Source organism: Gracilinanus agilis, chromosome 1 (assembly GCF_016433145.1).
Source record: "Gracilinanus agilis isolate LMUSP501 chromosome 1, AgileGrace, whole genome shotgun sequence".
NCBI lineage: Eukaryota > Metazoa > Chordata > Mammalia > Didelphimorphia > Didelphidae > Gracilinanus > Gracilinanus agilis.
This window is the reverse complement of record NC_058130.1, coordinates 695545189-695567486: the sequence shown is the minus strand read 5'-3', so window position 1 is coordinate 695567486 and position 22298 is coordinate 695545189. Positions and strand designations below refer to the sequence as shown.

At 35.2% G+C, this 22298-nt stretch overlaps 1 protein-coding gene across 5 annotated transcripts in view; it reads left to right on the top strand.

The window, feature by feature from the left end:
- The window catches only part of PTK2 (protein tyrosine kinase 2), a 410474-nt gene that overhangs the window by 152020 nt on the left and 236156 nt on the right, over positions 1–22298 (top strand). For all 5 annotated transcript variants that reach the window (XM_044669284.1, XM_044669268.1, XM_044669260.1 and 2 more), the window contains 2 exons: positions 5054–5220; positions 19005–19092. In XM_044669284.1, coding sequence (XP_044525219.1) covers positions 5054–5220; positions 19005–19092 — 255 coding nt within the window. The remainder of the gene's footprint in view (positions 1–5053; positions 5221–19004; positions 19093–22298) is intronic.

The window sequence follows — 22298 nt, the reverse complement described above, 5'->3', positions numbered from 1 at the left end:
GACCTTTGTTTATACTCTTCATTATATCCTGATTTACTGATCTGAATCTTGGTAGTCAGTAAATATTTGTTAAGCCCATATTATATATCCAGGTACAATGCCAAATAAATGCAAATTCAAAAAAGAAACAGTCCCAGATCTCAAGGAGTTTGGTTGGTGGTGATGTCCTAAAAGAGAACCAAAATGACATCATTATCTTGGGGTCTGACTTTGGCTTATCAAACTAATATGAGCTCAGAAAGCCCTACCACAGATTGGTCCTAAAAATCTGGGGGAAGATTATACACAAAATAAAGCTGAAAGAGAACAGACCTTGAGGTAGTGCTTCCAAGTGGGAAGAGAGGAGATGTCTAATTACTTACTCCATTATTTGTGCTTATTTTCCCCTTTACTTTTTTTTTTTTAAACCAAAGTGGAAAACAAATTATAAGAAGAGAATTAAATTCTTCTGACATTTATATAATAGGACAACAGAGGTTTTGTACTGTGTAAGAGGGAAGCATGACTATTTTCCACTAGTGGGCAACTGCCACCTGAGATAAAGATTTGCAATCACTTTTGGAGTTTATGGAGCAAGGAAAAAATAAAAACAAGGGATCTGTTTAGTTATTTAAAAATAATTTTTCAAAAATAATTTTTTTATTAACATCTTTTTTCATTATCACCTACATTTCCAAACATATCCTTTCTCATTTTTCCTAACAGAGAGCAATTCTTTATTTAAAAAAAGATGAGAGATAACTAAGTTCACCAAAACTGACCATCATGTAGAAAAGATTTGACATTTCTTTGCCTTAGTCTTCTACCTCTGCTGAGAAACAGTGGGAAGTATCTTTTTTCTCTTTAAGAGCCGACCTTGGTCATTGTAATTTCATAGCATTGAATTTGAATTGTTATTTTTTTCTTGTTATTTCTATTTGCTTTGCCATTCCCCAGTCAGTGAGTATTTTTATTTTTTCTCCTGTTTTTGCTGCTATAAAGAGTGCTGCTAAAAAACATCTAGATTTTAATTTGGCCTTTCTTTTTGTTACTGACCTTCTGGGGATAAATACCTAGATGTGGAATCCCTATGTCAGAGGGCTTGTATACTTTAGGCATTGTCTTAGTCTTAGAATAAATGAACCATTTCATGGCTCCAGCAACAATTTAGTGTACCTGCCTTTCCATAGCCCCTTCATCTTTGCTCATTTGCAGTGTGCCAGATGACACTTCATAGTTGTTTTGATTTACTTTTCTGTTATTAATATTTATTTGGAGCATTCTTTCCTCTGAGTATTAGTTCATGGTACTTATTTTGAAGGCTTTTCTTCTCATATCCTTTATAACTTATCTTTTCTCAACTGACTTTTTACCCCACAATTGTAGTTGCTTATACCCAAGAATCTGGGCTTGAACTTTACATGGCTATTTAAAACTATTTTTTCTGCATATTGAGGTTACACTCATTGTATTGAAATATAATATAATACTAAATATCAGAATCTTGCTCTAATGCCTCAACTTGATGGGAAGTGACCTGGTGATTTTGAAGGCGAGGCCAATAGAATGCAAGACTTGGCAGGTCCTCATAGGATACAAAAAGTTTTGGAGTTGATTCCCAGCAATGCATAAAGGGGTCTATCAACAGAAGTTTGGTTGACAAATATTCCTTTGCTATAATTTTCTTAAGATTATCAATAAAGGCCCAGTTGTAATTTTTATTGGAATGGAGCACTCCCACCAATGAATTCACATATTTGAAAAATTTCCATTGAGTTTATATTTTTAACACATTATAAAATGGTTCAATAATATAGAAGTTAAACTTTAATAACATTACTAGCTATAAAATACAAGGAATATTGTCTTAAAACATGTTTTTGTTCCTCTTTTAACAGCATGCTTGGTTTTGATGTTTCTATATAATCAGCCATGCCATCTCTAAAATTAAGGGATAGATAAACAAAATATTTTTATTTTCATGAAGGAATAAAAAGAGAAGTGTATCTTAGACTCACAAGTTGAATTATAGATTTTTTTCAGAATTGAAAAAACATTAGTTATCACCTATTCCAACCCCTTCATTTTACAGATGATGAAATTGAGCCACAAGGAGGTTGTCATTTACCTAAAATCACTCAGGGTTAGTGAAAAGAATGAGTACTTCAGTAAGTAGTTTTCTGTCAAACTATGAGTATTATAACAAAATATTTTATAAAGTCCAGGAACGCAATAGAATTAGGCGGGATCATACCATCTTCATCTTCACTTCTAAAATCCTTGGGTTACTTAAAGCAACAACTCAAATGACACCTTATGGAGAAGGCCATGCCACACTCTCACAGCTTCTAGTGCCTTCTGTGTGTGTGTGTGTGTGTGTGTGTGTGTGTGTGTGTGTGTGTGTGTGTGTGTGTGTGTGTGTNNTGTGTGTGTGTGTGTGTGTGTGTGTGTGTGTGTGTGTGTGTGTGTGTGTGTGTGTATGGTGGTAGGCCTACCAGATTGGCTACTTATTTCAATATTTAAGCTCATATTGTCAAATTGTGTGTGTGTGTGTGGGGGGGGGGCTTGATGGTGGGCCTACCAGATTTGCTGCAAGGCTACACCACAATCCTCTATACAGCTACTTATGGGCATATTGTTTTTGCTATTTGAATTTAAGCCCCTTGAAGTCTGGGATTGTTTTGACTTTTTCTTTGTATGCTCAACACTTAGCAGTATGCCCTACAAATACTGAAATACTTAATAATAAAAACTTTGATTAATAACTTAGAACTTTTGAAAACCATAAGTTCTCAGTTGTAAGTATATTAATATATACTGCTTTTTGTGCTGAGATACAGATTTACAATAATGACATATCTTGTGAGAAGAACTGCAAATAGGTCAGTATTATCTGAGTTGTAGTGTGTATGGGGAGGGGAGTCAAAATTTGTAAAATAGGAAGAGGTCTTGATTTTAAAAGTCTTCCTAACAATTAGTGACCAGAAATTGGAAGTGATGTTAGTAGGTTCTCTCTCAATAGAGGTCTTCAAGCAAAGGCTTAATGATCCCTTGTTGTGGATATAGGCTATGTAGAGTAGGAGAGAGATGGGGTTATGAAGAGCTTTGAATGCCAAAAGTAGTTGATTAATTCTGGAAGTAATAGTAGCCAGTAGAGTTTGTAGAATCAGATAAAATATGGTCAAGTCAGTGTTTTAGGAAAATTCTTTTGGCAGTAAAGGATAGATTTCAGTGAGGAGAAGATTGAGGTAAGGACAGAAAGTGGTTGAAATTTGATTTAATTTTTAGTGTCTATCAATGTTGAAAGGAATAAAGAAATGATTCAGTTATCATTGTAGCATATAAATTAGAGGAAGATTTCATGACAGTTTAGTGTAATAGTCACTTTTAAAGTATCACTTTTGTTCCCATAATAAGTTGTTTTGTTTTTTTAATCAATTCAGAATGTTGCTATATCAAATAGGAATGGAGAAACAATGAGGTTCTTGGAATACCCCCTTTGGGGAGTAAATAAACTAAAATAACATCCATCTCAAGTCTGGTAGATTCTGAGGCATCCTTAAGACTCTTGAAGTCCTCATCTGTGTTCCAGCTCATTGAGATTTTTTCCTTCTCTAAATTCTGACAGTACTTATTGCCTATTCTGCATGCCATATCCCACCAATATTGTTAATATTTTTCTTTTGCAAAAGTTTTATCTTCCCTATCAGACTTTAAGCATTTAAGGACAGAGGCTCTTTTATCTCCCACAACTTTTACCTAGGGCTGAACATATTAGATCCTGCAAAGAAGGAACTTTAAGTACCATAGATGTGTTAGAATTAACAAGTTAAAAACTTCAAGTTTATTAGTTCACTAGCTTATAAGTATTACCATTATTTTAGTATTATTTCAGTAAGCAGCTTTGTATTTGAAAAACATTATCAACATCTTCTAAAATATTTGCTAATTCACTTAAATGACAATGTCAACAATGGATTTTGTTTTTTTAATGACTAAAAATACATAGATGCAAGACCAACATTCTTTCCTCCATGGTATATGCACATGCGTATCATCTATGTTTAGTTTTCACTTAAAATAATTTTATAATATGAGCTTAAATATTGAAATAAGTGGGTTGATTGTCCTAGATTGATGATAGTCTAGGAAATAGGTAGCTCTGTCTGTAGCTGATCTGTTAGGCCCATCACCTGAATTGTCTGTTGTAACTCAATTTGCTTAGGTTTTTGCATAGCTCCCTCCAATCTGTGAGATCCTCACGGACCTCTTTTCTGGTCTTGAAGCTTCTTAATTCTACTCTGACTGTCTTGAACCCCAAATTCCTATCCAGCTTCCTGACTATTGCCCCCACTCCCAAATAGTTGGTTGACTTGATTATAATTCAGTTGGATAGATAGGTTGGATAGGGTGAAGAGATTGGTAAAGTAACCCTCATGGGTCCAGCCAAAGATGGCTAGGCCTCAGTTCAAACAGGCACATCACTCAGCTCAGGTTGGATTCTTCTTAGTAATAGATGAAAATATATCAGGGCATTGGAACACAGGAATCAGGACAAGGAACCCGAGAAATCCAGATGGATCTGATCTCTCTATCTGAGATAGGATGGTTGATCGAAGAAATCTCAGGAAGCCAGTGGCTTCCAACAGAAAGTCCTTTAACTCAGGCAGGAAGTGATCCCTCCAAACTCCAAAAGAGACAGGAAACCTCCCCCTTCCCCCCCCCCCACCCCCCACACCACTTCCAACTCTCTAGGTCTCCTTAAATTCATTCCTTACGTTCTCTGGAGCCCTTCTTATTCTGTTCCATGTGTGAGCCAACCCAGCTATGCAGAGTAAATCACAAACCTCTGCAAAAGCTTTTTCTCTTGCTTTCTACCTTTTCAGTATGTAGATGGATTTTGCTTTCCCAAACATTACAAAAAGGGAAATTAAAATTCCTAATAAAACATAGGTATAATTCTTTAGCTCAATAATGATAATATTTCTAAAGTCTGGCTTTAAAATATAAATGTAGAATATGTAATAAATGTTTATAATAAATGTACTTTCCTTTTGTGGGGATCTTATTTCAGGGCATCATTCAGAAGATAGTGGACAGTCACAAAGTAAAGCATGTAGCCTGTTATGGATTTCGACTCAGTCATCTTCGTTCGGAGGAAGTTCATTGGCTACATTTGGATATGGGTGTTTCCAATGTGAGGGAAAAATATGAACTGGCCCACCCACCGGAGGAATGGAAGTAAGATTAAACTTTCCTTTTTAATGTGATGCCAGCTCACTTTGTGTTTTAAAATGTATATGGGAGCCAAATATCCTTTGTTACCTTGATTTCAGTCTCTTTTCTAGAAATGCCTCACAATGGATTCTTCTTGATCAATTATTCTGTTGCAGTTCTCTTTTTCATATACCCACAAGGGGACTACCTAATTCTCTTATTAGTACAACAACACTTTGCTTTACCTCATTGTACCTAGTAAACAAAGTATAGCATAGACTAAAAAGAATGGAGCTGCATTTAGTATTTATATAGAGAATTATACTTAGAAGGTGATTGAGACACAACCTTGCAAATGGCATTGATGAAGCTGGAGCTAGAGTGATGTGGATTATAAAAACACTCTTTCCCCTTCTTTTTCCTAAGATTCAGTTTGATCAAGTTTTACAGGCACTCCTCACCTCCTCTTAACTCCCTATAACTATCAAGAGCATCAACATAAATTCCAGTCACCAAGGCTCACATTGAATCTATCATCTTTCACTTACTTTTTTCTTTGCCCCTGTCCAAACTATTGCTAAGTCCTGTCTACTTCACCTTTGTAATATCTTTAGTATATGTCCCCATCTCTCCTCTGACACTACTGACACCCTAATTAATGCCGACCCTCATCTCACACTTGAACATTGTAGTAGCTTTCTGGTTGGACTTCCTTCCTTAAGTCTCTTCCCACTCCAGTCTATCTTTTCTTTAACTATTAAATTGATGTTCCTAAAGTCTGATTCTATTGTAAGGAGATTTACCCACCCCCTCTGGGGTCACCCTGGCTACTGCCTGCTTGTCTGGCATCCCCTGCATGTCAGCTTGCAATGCCAATATGGAGAGCAGAGTGAGGAGAGTATGTGAATGAGGAAGCAGTCAACCTGTTTTTTACTTCTGTGGGGTGCTGCCAGGAGTTGATGGAGGACAAGTAGCAAAATGGGAGAGCTAGATTAGAGTAATACTTTTCCAAAATATCTCTCTCTCTCTCTCTCTCTCTCTCTCTCTCTCTCTCTCTCTCTCTCTCTCTCTCTTTCTCTCCTAACTTTCCATTCTTCTTGAGCATCATTCCCCTCTACATATTCTATAATCTAGTTATATTGTCCTCTTTCCTGTTCTTTACACTTTCTCATCACCCTGCATTTTAACTGCTGCCTAGAATTCTCTCCTTCTCTTCCATATCCTGGTTTCATTGCCTTACTTCAAATCTTAGCTGAAAATCCCACCTTCTATAAGAATCTTGTCCCAGTCACTAACTCTTCCCTTCTGTCTTAGTATCTAGGCCAGTGATGGGCAACCTTTTGAGCTTGGTGTGTCAAAATACGCCAAAAAACTGAGCATAACTCAAGTGGTTGTGTGTCACTTTGAGAAAATAAAAAGCCATAATTTCATGATATTTATAGTTTAGCAAAAGTGTATAATTGTAATATATAACTATTTAATAAACCAAAATAGGTAAATTAATATAGGTAGAATTGTCTATAGTGCACAGAGTGCCTACACTACACTACAGCAAATGTTTCATCCTTAGCATGTGGCTCCAAACTTCTCTGTATGTGGCTGCGTGTCAACGAAAACAGCTACAGAGTGTCAATGCAGACAGGCATGTCATAGGTTTGCCATCACCAATCTAGGCAATCAGGATTAAGTTACTCGCCCAGGGTCACAAACCAGGAAGTATCTAAAAGTCAAATTTGAACCCAGGTTCTCTTGACTCCAGACCAAGCCCCTGGTCACTTTTAATGTTAATGCTTTCCCTTAAGAGATGATCTCCAGTGTATTTTGACTATATCACATTTGTACATAGTTGTTTGCATGTTGTGTCTCTATCTTGACTGTGATCTTATTAGTAGGGACTATTTATTTCTCCCCCCATCCCATTTCTATATATCTCCAGCATTTAGTTCAATGCCTAACACATAGCTGGTGTAGTAATTTATTGTTGATTTGATATGACTTGAAGGACAAATTAATGTGGGGAAAAACTTGAGGAAAAACCCATTAGGAGTTGGTCGACAATAGTTTAAGCAAGAGGTGGTGATTACTTGAACTAAGATAGTTGTGAAGAAAAGGGAGGGGATAAGCATTTATATAATGCCTGTGGTGTGACAGATATTGTGCTAAGAGTTTTTACAAATATCTTATTTGATTTTCACAACAACCCTGAGATGAGATGGATGCTAATGAAAAATGGTGTGAATAGAGAGAAGATGACTGATGCAAGAGATGTATATATGAAATTAGCAAAATTTGGTGACTAATTGGATGTAAAAAATGATGGAAAATGAGAATTCAAGCATGATTCCAGGGTTTCAAACCTGAGTCACTGGTAGAATGATGGTATCCTTGACAGAAAAGAGGAGGTTTAGAAATGGATTAAGGAGGTGGGAGGAAGGAGTTTGAGATTGGTTTGGAAAGCAACAATGAATTTATATTTTGATTATATTGAATTAAGAGATACCTACAGGACATCCATATCGAAATGTCCAATAGACAGTTGGTAATACAATCATCAAGAGATAGGAGATATCAAGAGATATGAGAATTGACAAAATATATTTGGGAGTCATCCATACTAACATGATAATTAAACCTGTGGAAACTGGTGAGGTTTCAGAGTAAGAAAAAAAAAGGCCTCAGACAGAGTCTCAGACTACCTTAACAATTTGAGGTGTGATATGGATGATGATGCAGCAAAAGAGATTGGAAACTAGCAACCAGACAGGGAAAAAGAATAACAGAAATCCAGATCCCAAAGGAGATTGTGGTCATCAGTATCAAATGGTAGGGCCAAGAGGGATAAGAATTAAGAAAAGGCTATTGGACTTAATAATTAAGAGAATGTTGGTAAGTTTGAGATGAACAGTTTCTATTGAATAATGACAATTTTCTCATTTTTATAGATATTTAGTTTTTAAAATAATAAAAAATACCATGCATACATGTATACAACCTAGTGGTTTTTTTTTCCTCTTTTTGGTCTTTGAAGCCATATAACTGATGTGTCTGGTGCTGTCTCTTGGTGTTCAAGAAAAGATTAAATTATATTCAAGATCAAATCATATTCAAAGGAAAGTCTATATTTTAGAAGGATTTCCAGTAATACATGTTGAAAGTTTTTAAAGAAAGTTTTAGTTAACTTCATGGTAAGCAGCCTTCCCTCTCACCCCAATAATGTCAGATAAATGAGGTTTTACTATATATATATATGTATGTATGTATGTATTTTTTTAAAAAACTGTCCAGAATTCTAAATTCTAGGAGTTGAGAGCCAATTTTAGGAGAATTGACATCAGTTAGATTCTGAGAATCAGAGTATTTAGGTCTTATGCAAATTACTGACTTTCTATTCAAATAAACAAGAGCATTTCAGTTGCTATCAAGATGAAGATCACATTCTACTCCTTAGTGCTCTGTTGTTAAATGTTAGTCAGCAGTTCCTCGCAAGCCAAAGAGGATATTTTTCCAGTTCTTTGGGGAAAAAATGAGCTCTTTATGTAGAAGAAAGGTGTCTTTTTCAAAGGGGGAAAAAAACATCAATACTGTGATGAGAACACTGTCTTGAAAGCAAGGCAGTGATTGAAAGCCTGGTTTGGTGGTTGGTTTTTTCCTTTCTAAAATGGCATTTCACTTTTTCACTTAAAAAATCTTATTGTTAATTTATATTATTTACAATCTGATATTTATAGTATAAGATTTATTGTGTGCAATATTATAATGAATGTTTTTTAAATACTACTCATTTAAAAACCTTTGATGAAAAATGCATTTTTACCAGTTATCTTTCTATATTGTGATCCACATTAGTGAAAAATACTTCAGCATTACTTATGTTTATGTTTGTAGGCTCATGAACTTAGAACCAAAAGAGATATTAGTAGAATCTCTTTTGATTCACTGATAATAAATGAAAAAAACCCAGGGAGATTAACTTATCCAAGGTCACTCTGATAGAACTCAATAGGGGTGATATTTAAAGTTGTTTTCTGATTCTTAATCTGGCTCTCTTTGTTTTCATAATTTTATCAGATGATTACTTGATTAGAAAAGGATAGTTAGCAATTATTATGTTCAAAGCCCTGTACCAAATACTTAAGAATGACAACCTCTACTCTCCCTCAGTTTTTATATTCCACAGAGAGGATTAAACATAGTCACAGATAAATTAACATCAGAGAAATACATACATATGCAATATAAAAATATAAAATATATGTTAAGTTATGATATATTAAACGTATGTTTTACAAAAGAAATAATACAAGCATCTGAAATTAGGAAGAAAGTTATAACAATTTTGCACTTCAGCAAAAGTCTCTTCAATGAAGTCAGACTTAAACTATGACCTGAAAAAAACCTGATTTTACAAGAGGTAGGGGGCCAGGAGTGAGATAAAGAAAAAGAAAATGGAGAATGATTGCTGATCATTTTACATTTTAGGCATTATTAATTTTTTGTTTGTTTAGAAGTTGTCAAATTTGAGGAAAACCACATGAATTTATAAATAATAACATTTTAACAAGTGCTTCATTACTTCTCAAATGGGAATAAAAATTGGCATCCATACCAACAATGAATCTTAGTTTTGTGATAAATATTTATCAAGAACCTTTGATGCCCATACTCTTCATATATTAATGTTTAACTTTGGCACAAGATGTTGTTACTTTTTTGGACTATTTTATCATATAGGGTAAAGTAAAAAGGGATGGTAATGTTGTGAGGTAAATCTTTTTGACAGCTAAGAAATTATTTCCTTTTGTTCCTTGTTTTGGGAGAAACTGTTCTCAGTTAATAAAGAGGAAGGAATTAAAATTATGTCATACCTGAAGGATACCTATTGAATTACTGATTCTTCAGGTCAATTGGAGTGGTGGGAAGTATACAGTTTTAGTTATTTATTCTCCTATTCATATATACTAGAGACTACTTGACCCTGGAGGTATACAGCTCAGGTTGAGGGAACCAAAAGCATAAAGAGTGATCTCAAGAGTTAGAGGTGAGACTTAATGTAACATAGTGGTCATTTAGCATCTAGAATTATAGTTAGAAAGATCTGACTCAGAGCTCTTCCATGATGCTTGTTTTCTGAGTAAACCATATTTCTTTGCACTTCAAGCAACTCCTTATGCCACGTCAAAGTCATGAGGTCTAGGTTCATAGGGAGTTCATCTCTGATAAAATCATAAATCCTATTTGTATAATAAAGATTTGAAAAGCATAATTCCACAAAGAGTTAATCCAACAATGAACTTCCAAATATATATTCCTATTATCTGTCTTCTATGCTATTCAAAATTCTTATATCTGGCTATTTTTTCTTCTTTTCTTTTTTTATCTTTATTACAAAAATAAATTTGCACATAAGTTTTCCAAAGTTTACATCTCTCTCCCCTCTTCCCTCCCTCCTCAATTCCATTGAGTTATGCATGTATTATCACTCAAAATATTACCATATTATTCATTTTTAAGAGAATAATCTAAGGAAACCAAAATCCAAGATCATATACCCAAATAAACAAAGTGATGAATCATATGTTTTCATCTGCATTTCTACTCCAACAATTCTTTCTCTAGAGGTGGATAACATTCTTTTTCATAAATCCCTCAGAATTGTCCTGGGTTATTATATTGTTATTAAGTAGCAAAGTCTGTCACGTTTGATTATCCCACAATATTTCAGTTTCTGTGTAGAATGATCTCCTGGTTCTACTTATTTCACTCTGCATTGTTCCATGAACAACTGATGTTTGTGGAGGTCTTTCCAGTTCTTTTCTGAAATCATCCTGTTGATCACTCCTTATAGCACAATAGTATTCCATTACCACCATATACACAATTTCTTCACCTCTTCCCCAATTGAGGGACATCCCTTTAATTTCCAATTCTTTGCTACCACAGAAAGCACAGCTAATAAATATTTTTGTACAAACAAACAAACAAAGATCCTTTCCCATTTTTCCCCATTTCTTTAAGATACAGACTTAGTAGTAGTATTGCTAGATCAAAAGATATGCATTAATTTTAAAGCTCTTTGGGCATAATTCCATATTGCTATCCAGAATAGTTGAATCAATTCACAACTCTACCAGCAATGCATTAGTGTCCCCATTTTGCTACTTCTCCTCCAACATTTATTATTTTCCTGTATTGTCGTATTGGCCAATCTGAGGTGGTACCTTAAAGTTGTTTTAATTTGCATTTCTCTAATCAAGAGGGATTTAGAACATTTTTTCATATGGTTATTGATAGCTTTGATTTCTTCATCTGAAAACTGCCTATATTCATATCCTTTGATCATTTATCAGTTGAGCTATTTATTCTTGATGAAACTCATTTTTATCCTGAAACTAACCCTTCTCATGAAGTCCCACCTTTTTTTTAATTAATACTTATTTATTACATTAAAATTCACAGATAATTCCCTCCCTCCTGTGAAAGGGAATTCTTGGTTCTCTGTGAGTTCATACCTTACTTGATGCTAGGTGAGAACAAGCCAGAAATTTAAGAATTCACACACTCAAAAAGATGTAGTTCTAAAGGTGAGAACTTAGACAATTTGGAAACTATGATTGGCCCCCATGAAAAGGGGCAGGGACAGGAAACCACCATAAAAGCCATGAAAATCCCTGAGGAGGGAGGCTGGTGAAGGAATCTGGTGAAGGAGGCTAGTAGAGAGTGAACTCCAAGAAGAGAGTCACTCCAAGAAGGAAGTTGGCTTCAAGGTCAGCTCAAAGAAGAAAGTAGGCCTCAGGAGTCCCTTTTAGCTCTAGTCTTTTTCTTGGGTGAGTGGATAGATGGTTTTCCCTTCCTGTCTTCTGGAGATAGTTTAATTCTGATTGAAGTTTTTGACCCACCACCATTAGGTTTGTTTTCTAAGATGATCAGTGAAAAATGGGGGGGGGACCCCTACATATTCTAAAATGTTTACAGCTACTCTCTTTGTGGTGGCAAAGAACTAGAAACTGAGTGGATATCCATCAACTGGGGAATGGCCAAACAAGTTGTGGCATTTGGTTGTGATGGAATACTACTTCACTATAAGAAATGACAAGCAGGTTAATTTTGAAAAAACATGGAAAGACTTACAGGAAATTATGAAGAGTGAACTGAGTAGAACCAAGAGCACATTTTATACAGCAACAGAATATTGTTTGGGAGTACCACTATCTTTATAGCTAGTCAGGTTGGAAATCTGAGAGCCATTTTCTGTTTTTTACTCTCCCCAACTTCTCTTGAATCCATCTCCTCCTCTACCTATTGTATTACTTCAGACAATCAACCATCTTTTATTTACATGATTACACATAGCTGTAGAATTGATAGTCCTAAAGCAGGGATTTGACTGTCACTGATTTGCTTAAGAATGATTAGGGTTCACTGTTGCCTCTAAGATAATAATTTCCAAACTTTATGTATCAATGGCCTCCTTTAAAACAAAAACAAACGTGACATAAAAAACCATTGTCCTTCATAGTCTAGTCCTTCCCTTCCCCTAAAACATGGCTTTTTGATAACAGCCTACACAAGTTTGTTTGAAGATTTTTTTAGCTTGTATTTTATTAGAATAAAATTTATTAAAATTGTGATGGAACACATTTTAAGCATGCAGTAGAATAATGCATAAGTTAATATAAATCATCTCTATTGCATTCATTGTCAAAGGATCCTATATTTAGAGGAGGAAGGGATTTTGAGGTCATCTTTTCAAACCTCCTCATTTAATGATTGAGGACACCAAGAACCAAAATACCAGAGAAGTCATTAGTCATGCGCAGAGGGGAGCATCTTTAAAAGCTGATGGTCTTCCTCTAGATCTTTTGACAAAAGTATACATACTAACAGAGCTCTTAAATTATCCATCATTTATCCTATGTACATTTTTTTTTGTCAATCATACCACATATTACACTTGCTGCTTGGGATACAAAAAAACAAAAATGAAGGTGCTCCTGCTCCCAGGAAATTTAATTATTTTACGGGAAACTACATGGATATATATGTATGTATGTGTGTATGTATATATATATATATACACACACACGTGTATTCAAAATAAAAACAAGATAGCTTAAGAAGGAAGGGATACTAACAGTTAGGAGGACCAAGAAAGTTTATGTAGGAGGTAACACTTTGCTAAATCTTAATGGAAATAAAAGATTCCATAAAGTGGAGATGAGGAGGGAGAACTTCCAAGTATGGAGGAAGGACCAATTCAAGGACACTGCTATAATGTAGTAATTTATGTGAAGAATAGCAAGAAGGTCCTTTTGGATATGTCATAGGTTAAGGTAAGAGAAGTAATATAAAATTATATTATAAATGATATAATTACAAATATATGTGTTTTTATATATGTATACATGTATATATGTATATGAGTAACATATAACTAGAAACTGGAATAGCATGCTGAATCCAGGTTGGGAAAGTCTTTACAAGCCATACCAAAATTATATTTAATCCTGTATGTAATAGGAAGTGTCTGGAATTTGTTAAGTGGAAGAGGAACAAAATTAGACATATACTTAAGAGAATTACTTGGACCATTATGCTTAAAATAAATTGGAGGGGGCAGCTAGATGACTCAGTGGATTGAGAGCCAGGCCCAGAAATGGGAGGTCCTGGGTTCAAATATGGCCTTAGACACTTCCTAGCTTTGTGACCCTGGGCAAGTCACTTGACCTCCATTGCCCTTACCACTCTTCTGCCTTAGAACCAATATACCATATTGGTTCTAAGACAGAAGGTAAGGGCTTTAAAATAAACAAACAAACAAAATCAAATAAATAAATAAATGGAATTAAATGAATTGGATCGAGGAGATAACTTCAGTTAGGAAGACCACTTATGAGTATATCATAGTTGTCCAAGAGAGGTGATACATATTTGAACTAAAGTGATAACTCTTTTATATGAATCGTGAGAAGGGAACAAATGAGAAAGATTAGAACAGTGAGATTTGGCAATTGATTGGATATTTGGAGTGAGCGATACTAAGCAGTTGATACTAACACTGTGTTAGTTGATACTAACCTTGAAAGATCCTGGAATGGTAGTGCTGCTTTCAAATGAAATAAGGATGTTTGGGAGAGGCCTAAGATTTGGGGGAAAAGATAATGAATTTGTTTATACATACTGAGTTTGAGATGTCTGTTGGCTGTTGTCAAAAACATACACATTTTGTGCTAGGAAGAAACTTTATAGTCACTAGAAACACTGTATTACCTCCCTTATGTAATAAACTTCAGTGATTCCTTCTTACCTCCAAGATCAAATATGAAATCCTCTGGCTCTTAAAACCTCCAAGATCAAATATGAAATCCTCTGGCTCTTAAAACTCCTTACAATTTGACACCTTATTACCTTTCCAGTCTTCTTTATTTTCCTTCATGTCTTCTAGATCTAGCTATCTTTATTTTCTTGCTGTTCCTCAATTGCAACACTGCATCTTCTGATTTGCTGTCTTTTAACTGACTCTTTTCTGTGACTAGGTTGCTCCCCTTCACTTCTACCTACTGACTTCCGAAATTTTTCCAAGCATATATTCAATCCCACTTTTTTCAGGAGACTTTTAACCAGCTTCTCTACTCTTTCACATATCTCTTTCATGCTATTACCATCTTATTTGAGATTACCTTCCATTTATACTCTTTATATCTTGTATGTATTAATTTTTTTGTATAGTATCTTCCTTATTAGGATATAAATTCCTTTAGGATTATGTTTTTGTTTCTTTGTGTTTATGGTGCTACTTAGCACAGTGCATGGCAAATACTGCTTAATAAATACCATAACTAATAGAGACAATTCATCTTATTTTTCTCCTGCAGTTCAACTCTTGTCTATTTTACCATGTATTTTCAATGTCTGTCTAATGTATAGATGATAATGGAACAGTATGCTTTTTTATTTTTCTCTTTTATTGTATGCCATAGACTGGGCAATAATCCTTTATCTACTTCATAAACAAAGAATAGGTCAAGCTCTTTGGAGATGTTTTGAATTGCCTTTTGGATGTTCTGAATTGTTGCGGGGTTTTATGTAATCTGTGCTAAGTAGAGGAATATCAAGCATAGTGGTTACATTTTTAAAAAAATTTCATTTCAAATGACATTAAATGTACAGTGATTTGCAAGCTTTTAAAGTGCCTTATTAAATGCTAGCTATTATTATTTTGACAAATTAATGTAAGACAGGTTTTTAAAAGAGACTGTAAGGTAGCATCTTTTGGATTAAGTAGCTATGAAATGTATAGTTTCCAATTTGTAGAAGCCTGCTTGTTTCTTTCTCAAACCTTAATTAACAATGCACATGATGTATATATAAATTATTCTTATGAAAATTTTAAAGAGGGGGAGCTGGTATATAGATTGGTAACTGATATTTTCTTAGTTGCCTTTTAAAAAATAACAGTAAAGTCAGATTCCCCCCCAACATTTTAATTTACCCTCTTTTAAATATTTTGAGAACCAGTCAACACTCAACAAACTGTGTCAATTCAAGCATAGATTTTCTTTGTATTTAGTTGGTCTTGTCCACCTGCCATTTTCTATCTTTGTATGCTTTAGTACATTTTCTTCTTTTCCTTACAACACATATATTCTTGTCCTTGGATGCATATTTCTTCACTTTGCATGTGTGATTGCTGGTTGAGGTAGGTTTTTAGCTGTATTCATTAATTTACATTGCTTGGATTTCTCTAGGAAATCATTTTTAAAGCCACCACTAACTAGCCAACTTTTTTCATGCTATTTTTTTTTAAACCCTTGTACTTTCGGTGTATTGTCTCATAGGTGGAAGGAGTGGTAAGGGTGGGCAATGGGGGTCAAGTGACTTGCCCAGGGTCACACAGCTGGGAAGTGGCTGAGGCTGGGTTTGAACCTAGGACCTCCTGTCTCTAGGCCTGACTCTCACTCCACTTGAGCTACCCAGCTGCCCCCTTTTCCTGCTATTTTTAATAGGAATAATACCAGTTAACAAAAGAATCTGAATGATACCTTTTAAATTTATTTAATGGAAGCTGTTACTTATTAACCATCTTGGAACTTCAAGTTGGACCAAGATACTTTAACTAAAAAAGAATAGACTAAAATGAAAAATAGTGTGCTTTGATCTGCATTCAGATTACAATAGTTCTTTCTGTTGAAGGAGATAACATTCTTTGTCTTTAGTCCTTCAGAATTGTCCTAGATCCTTGTATTGCTAAGAGTAGCTATGTCTTTCACAGTTGATAATTGTACAATATTGTTGTCACTGTGTACCATGTTTTCTTGGCTCTGCTTATTTCACGCTGCATCAGTTCATGTAAGTCTTTCCAGCTTTTTCTGAAATAATCCTGGGCAACATTTTCTTAAGATCATTTATTTATTATTATTATTTTTAAACCCTTACCTTCTGTCTTGGAGCCCATACTGTGTGAAAGTTCTGTTCCAAGGCAGAAGAGTGGTAAGGGTAGGCAATGAGGGTCAAGTGACTTGCCCAAGGTTACACAGCTGGGAAGTGTCTGAGGCCAGATTTGAACCTAGGACCTCCCATCTCTAGGCCTGGCTCTCAATCCACTGAGCTATCCAGCTGCCCCCCCCCCCTTTAAGATCATTTAAAGTAGTGATTCCCAAAGTGGGTGCCACCGCCCCGTGGTGGGTGCTTCAGCGATCCAGGGGGGCGGTGATGGCCACAGGTGCATTTATCTTTCCTATTAATTGCTATTAAAATAAAAAAATTAATTTCCAGGGGTACTAAATAATATTTTTTTTGGAAAGGGGGCGGTAGAACAAAAAAGTTTGGGAACCACTGATTTTAAGGAACTGGATTTTTGTTTTTGGTGTAGAGGAGCAAAGACTCAGTAGAGAAATAGTAGCTATCCTCAAGTATCGTAAAGGCTGTCATATAGAAAAGGGATCAGCATGTTCTACTTGACTTTAGAGGGCAGAACTAGATGTAATGAGAGGAAGGCAGATACATTAAAGCTGATTTGATTGGATACAAGAAACTATAGCTGTCCAAAAGTGGCATGTACCACCTCCGAATTCTTTATCACTAGACATCTTCAAATGGATAATAATTTTTATTATATTTGCATCTTTCAGGTTTACATATGGCCCACTTTTTTATTTTCACAGCAGTTTGTATGATAGGTGCTGTTATTGTCCCGATTTTGCAGATGAGGAGACTGAGCCTTGAGAGATTTAAATCATTGGTCCAGGGTTGTATCTAGTAAGTGAGGAGGTATTAATACTCAGGTCTTTCTGTAAGGTCCTATGTGTGAATTTCAGTGCTTTATTTTACTTGGTTGCCTTGTTGAATTCTCTGAGACCACTTGTATTTGGGATTTCTATTTAATTATGTATTGAACTGCTTCTACCTGGCTACTATAGCAGCAATCCAGGGAAAGAACCTTTATGAAAGAGGGACCCTCTTTTCTGGCTTCCACCAACACCACCTGCTTATTAACTATCATCAAGGAGACAAGCAAGTCAGCTTAGTGGAAGAAGCAAGTCTACCTGAAGGAGGGTGAAAAAGTAGCATGTGTTAGGCAGATCCAGCCAGCATTTCTACTTTGATGACACCTCCTATCGGACTCTGCTAGAGACATTCCAATACTCTTTGTCCCACAGCTCCATGAATAGTAATATCTACAAGATTATGAGCTTAGCTTCTACCTCCCCAACTCTACTTCATGCCATCAGCCATTGTTGAGGGAAGTACCACTTGTGGATATATATGGCCTGGAAAATGTTGTTGCAGGTACCACATATAGCCCCTGCTTCCTAAGCCACCCCAACTACTGAAGATCTAAAGCAGAAACTTTGCATTACCAAAGACCTTGTAGTCAAAAAGTTTCAGTATCTTTAATGAATTTAATTTTATTATTGGAAACAGTACTAAAGACGCATTAGCATCAAAGACTACTGGGTAGTCCCATCTCACTAAAAGCTAAAATAACATATATTTTCTCTCTCTATTAGAATATGTTCTTCTAAAGAAAATAAACTATCTTACTCTTCTTTCTGTATCCCTAACGCTTCCCCCAGTGCTTCCCATAGCAAGCACTTAAGTAGTTTTTCATTCATTTATGATTTCTGATGTCTTTTCCAACCCTAGAATTATTTTAAATCTTCCTCTCTAAAACTCACTAAAATCTATTTTTTCCTAGTCTTTACCGTGTTGCAAAGTAGAAAAATCAGTCACTTGGAGGTCATCTAGTCTAATCCCTCCATTTATTCGTAGGGAAATTAAAGCCCAAAGTAAAGATATGATTAAGAACTCATGGTTTTTGCTTCTAGAGCCAGTTTTCTTTTCACTGTACTATACCCATTCTAGTTAAGATTTATAAAGGTTTCAAATAGCTCTTTCAGATCAAATGAATAGTTCTTATGGCTATATTCTACATTTCAGTCTTAGGATACAGAATTGATGTGATATTTGTATTGGCAATTACATAATTATAATAATATGGTACCTGCAATATAGTGGAGAAACACTGGTATAATAGAGCAAGTCCCAAGTTAGAATTCAGGAGAAATTTGGGTATAAATCCTGACTTTTCAATCAATTCTTTCTACTTATGAGACATTCATCAAGTCTCTTGATCTTTCTAAGTCACGATTTCCTTCTCTACAAAATGTGGATAACAATACTTAAAATATATTACTCATAGGGTTTTGAAGAAAACAGTTTGTGAACTTCTATTTTGCATGAATTACTTTTATAGACTGAATTTTCATAATCTTTATTTCTAACTTGATTGTTCTTTTTTACTCTTCTAGATATGAGTTGAGAATTCGTTACTTGCCAAAAGGATTTCTGAACCAGTTTACAGAAGACAAGCCAACTTTGAATTTCTTTTATCAGCAGGTACATGAAGCCATTAATATTTTCATTTGGTTGTTTAGGCTTTGGCCCTTTCTATATGCATAATGTGCTCTTAGGCATGCCATAGGATAGAAAGTTGGAAGGAGTGGTAGGTTGTATAGCTTAGCTCTTTCAGTTTATAGATGAAGAAACTGAGGTCTGGTAAGGTTACATGACTTAATCTAACATTTTTTTTTTAAGTCATAAGTAACAGGTGTGGGATTTAAATCCAGTCCCTTTCTCTCCAATTATAGTGCACTATTTACTATATCAATCACCATATGAGAAATTAAGAAAGCTTATAATTAGAGGAGTGCAAATTATGATAGTTTTTCATCATGGAATGAAAGAAGCACGTGTTTATTAAATACCTACTATGTGCCAGGTACTGTGCTGAGTGCTTTGCAAACATTATTTGATTATCACAATTTCCCTGAAAGAAGTATCATTATTGCCCTTGTTTTACAATTGAGGAAACTGAAGCGGACAGCAGTAAAGAAACTTGCCCATCATCACATAGCTGTAAATGTCTGAGGCTAAATTTTAAATTGGGTCTTCCTTATTTCAGGCCACTGCTTGATCCACTGAGCCATTTAGAGAGAAATTAGTGCTAATGTATTTTGTGTTTCCATGTGTTTCCAAATTTTAATTAAGTTAAATAATTAATTAGTTTAAATTGCCTTTAATTTTTTTCCACATCATTCAAGCAACACACATTTATTCATTGCCAAGAGTGAAATCTCTATCTCTTTAAGAAGCTTATATTGTATAACAGGGTGGGCAGCATCATATATAAATGAGAATATACAGGATAAATGTAGAGAAGACGCAAGGCAGCTTTAGAGAGAATTGCACCAACAGCTGGTATGATATGTCCAAGAAAGGCCTTTTAAAAAGTGGAAGCACTTGAGCCAGATATTACAGGAAATCAGGGATTCCTAGAGTTGGAGGTTTAGAGGTAAAGCATTCCTTGCATGTTTGTGAAAGCTTGGCCCAGGAGATGAAGAATCAGATACAAGGCAGGAAACATTGTCAAGTACTCACTGTGTATGCCTGCAAGCAGAGGATGTGGAGGGCAAGAAAATAAAGAATCATGTTGGGGATAAAAAGGGGCCATGTTTAAAGAACTCTGAATGCCCTTTATATTTGATGGAAGGTTGGAAGGGATATATTAGATACTAATTAGGGTGTGTGATGGGATTGAACTCTCACTCTTGGAAAATCAGTCAGGTAACTCTTTCAGGGATGGATTGAGTCAGGAAGATCAAGTAGGTGTAGTCTATTGTAGTATTTCAGATAAGAGGTGATTAAGACTTGAACTGCAGTCATAGCTCTTGTGAGTGAAGAGACATCTGGTAGCATTGTAGATAGAATATTGGGCCTGGAGTCAGGAAGATTTGAGATCAAGTCCAGCCTCACATATTTTACTGTATGACCCTGGGTAAGTCATTTAATGTATTTTTGCTTTAATTTCCTCACCAATAAAATGGAATTGATTTAGACTTGTTGCGAGGAACAGGTGAGATAATATTTGTTAAAGGGACTTAGCACAGTCTCTGGTACATAGTTGGTGCTATATAAATGCTTATTCCCTTACCTGAGAGAGAAATTACAATATTTGCTAACTAGTTGGATTTTTCAAGTTAGTGAGAGAAAAGAGTTGAGTGTGGCATTGAGTTTGAAAACCTGGGTGATTGGGAGGTATTGTTAAACTTAACGGTAATAGAAAAATTCTGAAAAGTGGGGTTTTAAGGAAAGATAATGAGTTGTTTTGACATTAATTCTCCTTGAAGTGTGTATAGGATATCTAATTTGAAAGATACAATTGACAATTCATGTTTTGTACTGAAACATGAGAGAGACTAGGGCTACATATATAGAAATGGGAATCATCTGCATTGAAGTAATATTTAAATCCACTGGAATGAGATCACCAAGCCAGAGAATGTTGGAAAAAGAGCCCGGGGATGGGGCTGGGGAGTTGGGGTGGAGCCTTTGGGTTTGTGAATAGTAAGTGAGTTGACTTAAAGTGGATGATGATTATTAACCAAATGAAACTCAAGAGAAATCAGAAAGGAACAGGAAATACAATGAACAATGCCACAAAAACTTGGGATGGAGAAGGTGGTCAGCAGTGTCAAATGCTTCAGAGTTTAGGAAGGAAAGGGGTTGAGAAAAGACCTTTTGATGTGGCAATTAAGAGATCTTTAATAACTTTAGAGCAAAATTTTCAGTTAATTGAGGTTATATATCATATCGCATGGAGTTTAGAAGACAGTATATAGGGAAGAAGGAGAGACATCAAGGCTTAAGACATCAATTTCTTAAGGAAATTTGAGAAGGGGAGCAAAGGTAGAAGGAGATATTTGGTGAGTATAATAGGTTCAAGTGTGGTTGTTTTTTGTTTTTTTTATGACAAGGGGGCTTGGCTATGCTTACAGACAGCAAGGCAGAAGCCAATAGATAAGTAAACATTAAAGATTATAGTGAAAGAATGGGGAGGGAACTATATTCTGGAGAAGATGGAATGGATAAGAAAGAGTATATGTATAGGCTAGAATAAAAGAGGAACTCTGCAGAGGAAGATGCCATGGGGGATGTGAAAGTGACTTTGGTTTTGTTTCTGATTAAGTATGAAGTTTCTAGCTGAGAGAATAACAAAAGAAAGATAGAGAGTAGTAACACATTTATAAGGATAATTCCTTTAAATTAAAAAAAAAAACCTATTGATAAACAACTTCTAGTATGTTTATGGTACCAAATTAATAAAATGGGACTAAAAATATTAGTGGTTTGTAGGACATCCAATTTTTGTGGGTGTGTGGTTTGAAGGATCATCTGAACCAGATTTTGCTAAAGATGCACTTATGACCACATAGAGATAGACCTTGAACCTGTAGATTCATTTGAGTAGGGATCTTCCTAGTTAGGAAACTCCTTCTACCAATCCAGGTTGGCACCTTCTCTATAATTTTTAGTCTTGGAGTATTTCCTCGAACAATGATTTTAAACTGAAATAGAAACAAGGACCAATAAACTTTACATCCAGTGATCTCTGTAGGTCACATACTGACATAGAAAATTACTTATTGATATTATCTGTATTTTTTGTATTTGTTTAGTTACATATTTCTCAGTTACATTTTAATATAATTGAGCTATGCTTGGGAGTGTGCAACCATGTGACTGACACATTTGGCCTAGAACAC